This window comes from Sebastes umbrosus, chromosome 7 (genome assembly GCF_015220745.1).
Source record: "Sebastes umbrosus isolate fSebUmb1 chromosome 7, fSebUmb1.pri, whole genome shotgun sequence".
Classification (NCBI taxonomy): domain Eukaryota; kingdom Metazoa; phylum Chordata; class Actinopteri; order Perciformes; family Sebastidae; genus Sebastes; species Sebastes umbrosus.
In genome coordinates this window covers 31,135,266-31,145,773 of record NC_051275.1, presented here as the reverse complement: position 1 = coordinate 31,145,773, position 10,508 = coordinate 31,135,266, and the positions used below count along the sequence as shown (strand labels likewise).

General features: G+C 39.0%; 1 protein-coding gene across 2 annotated transcripts; it reads right to left on the bottom strand.

Moving 5' to 3' along the window:
- Positions 1–2,105: 2,105 nt before the first annotated feature.
- Positions 2,106–7,717, bottom strand: LOC119491034. 2 transcript variants are annotated; one of them, XM_037774602.1, is made up of 5 exons: positions 7,304–7,717; positions 4,489–4,747; positions 4,190–4,223; positions 3,784–3,982; positions 2,106–2,981 (listed from the first exon to the last, which is right to left on the bottom strand). In XM_037774602.1, exons 1-5 carry the CDS (start codon positions 7,605–7,607, stop codon positions 2,626–2,628), a joined length of 1,152 nt encoding a protein of 383 aa, XP_037630530.1. In that variant the 5' UTR covers positions 7,608–7,717; the 3' UTR covers positions 2,106–2,625. The 2 variants fall into 2 exon arrangements, with proteins under 2 accessions (XP_037630530.1, XP_037630531.1); XM_037774603.1 differs by lacking the exon at positions 7,304–7,717 and having other exon boundaries at positions 4,489–5,102.
- Positions 7,718–10,508: the final 2,791 nt, after the last annotated feature.

The following is a 10,508-nucleotide window of genomic DNA, read 5'->3' as shown; positions in this document are numbered from 1 at the left end:
TTACTGAAACAGCCTTTACCTATTTTAAGAGAATGAACTCATAAATTGATCATTATCATTGAGACAACTGACCATGCACGCTGCACATATATAAAAACTAAATTTGACATAACATACTGTATGTTGTATCTTAGTAAATCAAGTCTATGAGTGGAGCTATCGGCATGTTAAACGGTTACGTAACATATTCTATGTTTATTTTGCCATCAGAACGAGATGATAAGATAATAGATGTTAATGTGCTGAGCAATCCAACAAAGCTTTCACACTCTTTTGACTGCAAACCCATTGCTTTAAGTATTTGGTCAATAGCTGCTCCTCTTAGCACCAGTGTGTCTAGGCCATAGATACAGTTTATGATGTTTGAGCTTTTGCTTGTTAATGTTTAGGGTGATTGGAATTGGTCATTTCACATTAAATCCGTGTGAAATATTCACAACAACAGCTGAAAACACACGTTTGAATGTGGTTAATCTTCTACTCGATCCACTCTTCCATCCCGTTGCATCCATCCCATAATCTCTTAGTGTTGAGAAAGACAGAGCCGCAACACCTACGCCATTTATCTCAATCTGTGCTTTAGTCGTGCATATACTCAAACACATTTGTAAGGATATGTAACTGAATTTCAAACCCACACAGCTTGTTCCTTTCAGGGGCAGGGCAACAGGGTAGTTGGCTGTTTGGCCTGGTTAGCAATCATGCCAATATTGAGCAACAAGGCTTTGAGGAATTACATAACATTCATCATATGATAAACACAAGTGAAGGTTTGTGGTAAAAGTAAATCAGAAAAAGATGATCAAAAATTATTTCGAAATAGAAATATTCATATTGGCAAGGGAAAGAGTCTATGTATAAAGAAATGTATAAAGAAAAGAATACAGAAATCAATAAGTTTGTAAAAATAAATAGGGCAAAATTGCAAAGGGAAAATCATCAATAAATATATTTAATAATAAATAAATATATTTTAAAATATATTTTAATAAAAAATCAATTAAAAGAATATGTTAATTAATTTAAGTAAAAAAAAAATGAATAAAAGGGAAAATTAAATAGAGTAGATAAATAGGGGAATTAATACAAAGGTAAATAAATAAAATCCCAAAATATAAATTTATGCCACATTTTATTAACTAATTTTTTTAGGTCTGTCAATCGATTCAAATATTTAGTCGCAATTAATCGCAAATTAATCACACAATTCCGTTCAAGATCTTAAAGGGAGATTTGTCAAGTATTTAATACTCTTATTAACATGGGAGTGTGCTGACTTGACTATGACTTGCCCCAAACTGCATGTGATTATCATAAAGTGGGCATGTCTGTAAAGGGGAGACTCGTGGGTACCCATAGAACCCATTTTCATTCACATTTCTGGAGGTCAGAGGTCAATGGACCCCTTTGAAAATGGCAATGCCAGTTTTTCCTCGCCAAAATTTAGCGTAAGCTTGGAGCGTTATTTATCCTCCTCCACAACAAGCTAGTATGACATGATTGGAACCAATGGATTTCTTAGGTTTTCTAGTTTCATATCTTCACTCTAGCTTTAAAACTGAGCCTACTACAACCTGAAAAAATTGCAAGTTGCATTAATGCGTTAAAGAAATTAGTGGCGTTAAAAAAAAATTGTGTTAACACATTATTATCGCGTTAACTTTGACAGCCCTAATTTATTTTAAATATTATTTTTGGTACATTTAATGGCATTTTAATGTATTTATCGAATAATTTATTCATTTGTTTATTTATTTTTTATTTTGGCAGATTCTGTCCTCCATAGCTGAGTCCTTCTTGCATGTGACAAAGGAAGACAGCAAGAAGGTGTCCCTGCAGGCTTTCCTTTAGGATGTCTATCTCAGCACGTACAGTATAAAAACTGAGAGCGCTCACACAAACAAACGCATACACAAGTCCACATCCAGCAGCACATGAGCTGTAAACCCAAGAGATTATTATTTTTTTTGCTGTGCGACAAAATCTCAGATAAGCACACACGACCATCCAGGCTCAGCGTATCATCCCTCCTCTCCAAACCGTGGCCCTGCTTTCAGCACGCCAGCCAGCAAACAGCAGATGGATGTAGAGAGAAAGACGCACGGTTCATGGTGACAGCAGGATTTATTTAGAGCTCACCTTTGGACTGCATTTCATGTAGGATATGTGCAGATGTGGGTTAATGGGAGTGATTCCTGAAAGCAGGGCAAAGGGAGCAAAGCGTCAATGAAATGGAGAGAATGTGGATGAGGAGGAAATGTTCACGGAGGTCAGATAAAAAAAAGTATAAAATGAACACAGCAATGAGACAAGCAGTGGAGAAACACAACTGTGAAAAGACTAAAACGTCCGTGTGGCTGTCTGGAATCATTACGCCGCTCACTCAGTTAACCTCAAGTCATCCTGTGGCATGGAAAGACTGATACAACACAGACAGACAGTGTTCAGAGGAGTCAAGACCATGAATGATTTACCTGAGGAGCATGGGCATAACGCCAGGAAGAACACCTTCATTAATTTATAAATTCGACGCATAGATAACAAACGAGTGATTAATTAATGCCCTTATATTATAAAGGAAAACCAACACAAGGGTTTTGATGAGAAGAAAAGGTCCCTCTCTTTCTAAAAAGCAAATCCTCCACAGTCAAATGCATCAAAGTCGGAGTCTCCTTCGAAGTCGAAGCTGTTGAAGTGAGGGGAGTCCACGTCCTGGCTGCAGGCGTGGAAGGAGCCTCCGGCGGGGAGCTCGGAGAAGCCCCCTGTGCCGTGGGCGATCTCCGGGGCTCTGGTGGCGAGGGGAGAGGAAGGGGGGCAGGAGGTGAGGTAGCCCAGAGCGGAGGAGGCCGCTGCCCCTCCCATCAGCAGGCACACCGCCCTCACTGCCCGGGCATCGCTGCTGTTGCCATGGCGAAGACAATCTGACACGCGATGAGGAGGGACCACAGAGACGCTGCGCAGGGGCCGCCGTGGTCCACTGCCTGTAGAAGTCATTGGAAAAATAATATCAACAATACATAATTAATTTTGCTTTTATTAAATACACCAAATCAGAAAACCACTTAGTTTAGGGAAAAAGTCGTGGTTGGGCTTAAAAAAAGTACGTAAACTAAGTAAAACACATACGGAAACAACGTAGCACAACTACGGAAAACACGTCACAAACTTCAATAAAAAAAACGTGACCAACGTCATGTGACAAACATCACTAACATAACTTACAAAACAAAACACCGATTAACAACGGTCTCGAACACGGTGTTTCCTGGTTAAAAGTCGGGTGTTTGTTGGACCCATCTGTCTCCCCAACCGCCTACCATCAGTGGTCTTTCTTGCTTTTTATTGTACGTCACTAGCTATGAGCATTGTATTTCTACGTGGACGCTTTTACATTGCAGTCAGTACAGGATACATGACGTACAAATGAACTGCAGAAATCAAGAAAGGCGTTCTTATGCATGCTAAACGCCTTGCGCATTATTGTGTCATTTTTGTGCAAACGGGTTGTACATGCATGAATATGCACTAAAAGCATGCGCGGCCGGCCCGGCTATGTCAACAAAGCATGGAGAAACTTGGATTACAACACACACAGAGGGAGAGTGACTTCATTCTCTGCTCAGGTAGACATTACTCCTCTATATCTTTACATAGACAATAGTTGTTTACTTCTACATAAATGCTCTGGATATTGAATTTAGCACCTTTAAGTGGTGAAGATGTTTTCTTCATTTGCTTTTTTACTATATACAGCTTTAAGCTGAGTTATTACATCTGGATGACCTGATAGCGGACCTATGCTGTGGCTTCTCTCTCTTAAGGAGCCTCCCCGCTCAGGGACTCGAACAAAAGGAGGGGTGCCCTCGCCAACCCTGGGTGACCCGGGGTCTTTATCACTGGAGGAGTCGGGCAGGGGGTCTCTGTCGGTGATGCAGGGAGTGATGCTGCGCTGTCTCTGAAGTGTCTGGGGTGACATGACACCCTAGAGAATGAGACAAAAACAAGGTTATTATATCACAGAGATACATGGTGTAGTGGTAACACAGAAACCTCACAAGAATTCCCTTTGGATGTTTGTAGATATTACATGTTTTTAAGATTTCTCAGATATCAGAAACGTATGTATAAACTTGAGCGGTGAGGTGTTGAGATGAAGACATGAAAACAAGGCTCAAAACTGCTGACTCACCTCTCTCACTTTCCTGATCAAGTTCAGCCACATACTGTGAAAGGTAAAATGACGAGTCATTATATTTGAACCAGAGCCATGCCTGTAAATTATTTATGTCAACACAGGCAAAAGAGCAGTATTGCCCCCAATCTGATAACCATCTGCAGTAAACATGTCTGATAGTAAGTGGGACAAAGGAGGCCAAAATTCTTGCATGTGTTCAGCAATATGTCACCATGTGCAGTTAACATCCCATAATGAGTGGGGCAAAGGACCAGCATGAGCATCCAGCGTGACTGTGTGAGAGACAGACTCACTTGCAGTCATCTGGGTTTTCAGTGAGGAGCAGCAGGAACTTGTTCTGTGGCAGGATGAGGGCGAAGCAGCAGTCCCTCCTGCCCCCTGGAGGCAACTTGGGCAGGTCGAGGATTTCTCGTCCCTCTACAATCGACTCGCAGTTGGTTTGTAACGCCACCAACTGGTCTGGAGGGGACTCTGCATCGCGGCACACCAACAGGCTTCCCTCCAGGGTCAGCACAATGTATTTCTCCTTCCACTGCTTAAACATGAAGCCCCCTGCAGCAAAATAAAAGACAGAGAGAGGCATGTCTGTAGGAGCTGGAGTTTGTCTGTTTATTTTTGCTTTCGTTGTCTTGGGTGATTCATGGAGTGAAAGAATGCTGTAGATGAAAGTAGATGTGAAAATCTGGACAGAAGATTGTTTTTTAGGACTAATAGTCTATAGCTATGTTAGCAGCTCTGAGGATGTAGCCTACTTTGGCACAGCGGTGCTTTGAGCTAGACGCTAATGCTAGCATGGCAACATGCTCACAACAAGGATGTATTATAAGAATCGGATACCGGATCCAAAGATGGTGCCTATTCAATCCAATGAGGATTTGGTCATGTCTAGAACTTCTCGCGAGATTCACTGCCCGACGACCTATCCTAACCTTAACCATTCAAGGTCAATGCCTAACCATAACCATCTCGTGAAAGTTTCGCCATTTGCGCATTACCTTCTAGCCACGACCTGAAATTTCTAGCTTCTGGCTTTACTTCTGGGGTATGCGGCCCTCTGAAAGATGGTACATGCCCACAGGCTCCGTCCTTTCCACGCTTCCCATTCATAATCTATGTAAGCAGCCAATGCATTCTGGTAACGTGGCGGCGTGATTTGAGAAACGCACCGTCACATCAGCTGCTCCTCATTTATATAAAGCTGAGGTTTAGGCTACTTTATGCAAATCAGGGGCGTCCGGTGCGACTCGCCGCCTCTGGAAACTCCCAAGAAACTTTTAAACTAAACTAACCTGGTGCCTAAACCTAAAGAAGTTGTAGTTTTGTTGTCTAATCCTAAAGAAGTTGTAGTTTTATTGCCTAAACCTAATGAAGTTGTAGTGTTGTTGCCTTAACCTAAAGAAGTTGTAGTTTTGTTGCCTAAACCTAAAGAAGTTGTAGTTTTATTACCTAAACCTAAAGAAGTTGTAGTTTTATTGCCTAAACCTAAAGAAGCTGTAGTTGTATTGCCTAGACCTAAATAAGTTGTAGTTGTATTGCCTAAACCAAAATAAGTTGTAGTTTTATTGCCTAAACCTAAAGAAGCGGTTTTGTTTGTGTTCAAATTGTAACGTTTCATTCAATTTTACATGATAGAACGTGTTGCTTTTAAGTTTCACTTTCACTTTTACAATGTAGTAGGTGTAGTAGGCCCCTAATGACCCACATTTATGGTGCTTATAGCGACTGATAACTCCTATTTAATGGCTTGAATCGGATGCCAATTTCAAGTAAGGGCTGCTCTAAAGCTGAATTAAAAACTGAAACAATGACAGAAACGAGCAAATGGTGAAAAAAGCAACTGCATGTGGCCTGAAATCTGAAATAACTGGAGAAATGTAAACTAGAGATAGAGAGTATAATGCTCAGAGCAGCATGAAGATGTGAAAGTTGAATAGTTATAATGTAAATCTCCCTGTCCTTGCAACCAGCCATCAAGGACAACTTTAACGAGCAGAAACAAAAGAAAAAGCTTCTGTTATTGTGAGTTTTCAGGATAGGACACACATGATGCCGTAAGTGCCCCAGTCAGCCGTCCATTGTGTAATAATGATAATAGATGGCGAGCACATGCTGATGGACGGGGAAGATGTGCTCTATTTCTCCATACAGAGGATTAAAGATGAACAGGTGGAGAGGGGGAGAGATAGAGGTATAGGAGTTTAGATGGACTGCTATTATCATGGTATCTAATTGGAAACACTGATGTGCCAACAACTTTATAGATTTAAAAACATGATTGTTATGGTATTTTACTATTATCAGTCCACAGGTAAGAGATAAAGAGAATACGTTTCACTGCTAGTAAACTAAGCCACCGTGACGCCACTATCAAATGAACTCGATGGAGATATAAAACAGATGTAACATAAGCACAAAGACATCGGCTGAATCCTGACTTTGAAAACAAACTTGTCATTCTGTTAGAACACATCTGGGAGCGATTCAATCATTGTTAGGTCTACAGCTGTTCTTGGAGGAATAAATACCAAATATTTATTACTCCATTAGAGGGAATATCACAAACACAAGTTCAATACACTCAATAAGTCTAAAATTGTCTAAAAAAAAAAAAAAAGACTGAAAAAGTGTAATTTGTCAACTCAATGCCTGAGATTCTTCAAAAAGTATAAAAATGTGTTTGAATTTTGGCTGTCAATAATGTTGGACAGACAGTTAGTATTTAGTTTAGTCTATTTGTGATGGGACAGTGCAAATTAATAGATACATATGGTATAGAATAAAATGCCAGAATTAGCCAAAAGGCAATTTTTCATCTGTTGTCCCTGGCCAAGGTGTTACAGAAGGCATCATAAAATACATCATAACACATGACGTCAACTCTGATCATTCACTGTCTGCTTGTCAGATTCAAATTAGAAACTGCAGTCAAACATAGGTGGATAGGGAGAGTATTTAAAAAAAACACTGTGTATCAAGTAACCCACATCTAATGCTGAAATGTTTTTTATAGAATGAGCACAAACATGAAGTAAACAACAATCAGACAAAGAGATACAGTCCATCAGCCACTAATGAAGGCAGAGTAGGAAGGAATCAAAGCAGGCCTACCATATTTCTTGAGGAAGCCTCGATGAACGCCTGCTGTGCTCATGCCTGTGGTCATCACAGCAACAGGGACTAAATGAGAGGGAGAGCATTTGATGCTGAAAAATAGGGTAAGAGAGAGAGAGAGAGAGAGAGAGAGAAAGAGAGAGAGAGAATAATCCCCACTATTTAGGCCTTCCTTCCTTAAACCCGTGCTGTTGTGAGTGGAATTGGAACCGTCCCCGCTTATGCACACATAAACATCATATGAGCGTAAGAGCCAAATAATCATAACAGCAATGGATAAATCCCACCAGAAAAATCCCATGATTTTACATGGCGGCCATCACCAGATGTCTCGCTGGACTCTTCCCATACTTCTCCTCTCGCACAGATTTAAGCCTCTATTCGCAGTCTTTGCACACAACATATGGGCGATTCATATTAGCTCATCATTAAACTGTCATCAAACCAGTGTATCTCTGTGCCCTTGGATGGCCTCCGAACTAGGGCTTGGGTCACCTCCCGCTCAGGCAGATTAAAAACAGAGGGATTATTATTCTTGCACAGCTGGAAGCCTGTTGTTGCAGTGCTGTGGATAGGCCCAACCAAGATTTTAATCTGCCCAGACCTGGGATATGTGCCCTCCTACAACAACCTTCAAGATATTAACTGATTTGCAATGTCATATATCCAAGCGGGATTAAACATCGTTGTCTCTCGGGCTGTGTTTGCTTATCACAGTTAGAATAACATTATGTAACAAGAGGGATCTAAGACAAACACTGTCACACCACGAGGTCATAGTATCTGATGGGAGAGCTTGATTTCACAGAAGCAAACTTAACCTGCATGTTTAGTTTCATCCAGTTTTATTTTGGCTTGGGTTTGAGACATTGGGAGATTACTTGTGTCTTTGGTAAAACTAACCATCATTTATAAATGGTAAATTGATAGTTAATTAAACTTATTTTACTGTTAACAAACAATGAAATGATAATTGATCATGTTTATTGCTATAATATCTGTTATTTTATCATTAGTTTGTGTAATATGAAATAATTAGTTGTATTTTTATTGCCTAAACCTAAAGAAGTTGTAGTTGTATTGCCTAAATCTAAAGAAGTTGCAGTTTTATTGCCTAAACCTAAAGAAGTTGTAGTTTTATTGCCTGAACCTAAAGAAGTTGTATTGCCTAAACTTAAAGAAGTTGTAGTTTTGTTGTCTAAACCTAAAGAAGTTGTAGTTTTGCAGCCTAAACCTAAAGAAGTTGTAGTTGTATTGCCTAAACCTAAAGAAGTTGTAGTTTTGTTGCCTAAACCTAAAGAAGTTGTAGTTGTATTGCCTAAACCTAAAGAAGTTGTAGTTTTGTTGCCTAAACCTAAAGAAGTTGTAGTTTTGCAGCCTAAACCTAAAGAAGTTGTAGTTTGTATTGCCTAGACCTAAAGAAGTTGTAGTTGTTGTTTTTTTGCCTAAACCTAAAGAAGTCGTAGTTTTGTTGTCTAAAGTTGTAGTTTTGTTGTGTCTTTGGTAAAACTAACTATCATTTATAAATGATAAATTGATAGTTAATTAAACTTAGTTAATAGTTATTTTACTGTTAACAAACAAGTAAAAATGATAATTGATCATGTTTACTTCTATGATATATGTTATTTTATCATTAGTTTGTGTAATAATAAATAATTTGTTTATAAATTACATATTGCATCATAGCTGATAGGAGACGATAACAATTACATTCAGATTACATTAGAAAACTAATTATTAACCGTTTATTGCTGTGCACATTGTAAGATTGTATATACAATATTAAGTATTTGTTCATGATTACATGATTAGTAAAACATCTATAAACATCACATAGACCAGAAAACAATTATTAATCATTGACAAAGTAACAGTCTAAATGATGTTTATAGATGCTTTACAAAGTATTTATTAACCATTTAACAAGGTATTATAATCATCAGCTGAATAGTGTTACCAATATCTGGGTCATGTAATGTTTATAGATGTTTTACAACATATATTTACATAAAATGTTATATGTGCAAGGAACTATTAAAATAACATAGCATTACTAATAATTAGTATAATATTATCATTTCATTGTTAAAATAACTATTTAATTAACTATCAATTTACGATGATTATTATAAAGTCTTACCGTGTTGGTAAATATAGTTATACGTTAGAAAACGTAAGCTATCTAACGTTACGAGTTAGTGACCTAGTTAGCTGAGCTAAGCGTTAGTTACCATGGTAACTTTCACTTTCACCGAACAGTCCAACAGACACAGTGACGCTCCGCGAGCTCGAGCCGTTTAGTTCCGTTAGTCGGTTTTCTCCGTTAAGGAGTTCATCAGCTACAACCGGAGTGAAGCACCAGAGCCCGAGAGTATGTATGTATGTATGTATGTATGTATGTATGTATGTATGTATGTATGGAGAAATTAGTTTAAGTGAAATTTTCGGGATGTCTGACAATCGAAATAGGAAGACACGAAAAATCATGGCAACCAAGTGAAAACCAAATTTGACAGAAGAGTGTTGTGGACGGCAGGAAGGACATAAATGCAGACTCAAAGACGGGCTGCTACAATGAAGATACTTTAATAAATTAAAACATTCTTAAAGCTGCAGTGGGTAGAAATGGAGCAAATATGATTTAAAAAGTTATTTTTATAAAACGGTCTCTATATCCTGACAGTAGTGCATGAGACAGGTAATCTGGAAAAAAACAAAAAAACATGTGCCTCTGTATCCTCCGGTGTCCTCATGGCATCTGCAAGATTTCACAGACCGGAGGAAAACAACCAATCAGAGCCGAGCTGGAGCCTGCCGTCTCTGAGCAGCTGTCAATCACTCACATACTCCTGATCAAACGGTCAAACTCAGGCAGCGCTGATCAAATATGAATCAATATTCTGTTACTGTAATGTCAAATGTTTTCAGAAACATCTTGTAGTGTACTGTTTAGCTGTAAAATGAGAAAGTTTGTGAACTGGCAGCCATGTTGAGATCAGTTGAGGAAATACCAAGCACCGCCCGCCAGCCGGAGCAAGCTTTCTCATTTTACAGCTAAACAGTACACTACAAGATGTTTCTGAAAACATTTGAGGTGAGAAATAGATATTACAGTAACAGAATATTGATTCATATCTGATCAGCGCTGCCTAGTTTGACAGTTTGATCGAAGTTCGTGAGTGATTGACAGCTGCCTCTG

Bases quoted from the DNA above. Each gene is read 5' to 3' on its own strand.
- LOC119491034 (XM_037774602.1), bottom strand. From the start codon at position 7,607: ATGGGATTTTTCTGGTGGGATTTATCCATTGCTGTTATGATTATTTGG. The intron at 4,748-7,303 runs GTAGGCCTGCTT...ATTTTGCTGCAG, and splicing joins AGGCTTCCTCAAGAAATATG to GGGGCTTCATGTTTAAGCAG. The intron at 4,224-4,488 runs GTGAGTCTGTCT...TACCTTTCACAG, and splicing joins GAAAACCCAGATGACTGCAA to TATGTGGCTGAACTTGATCA.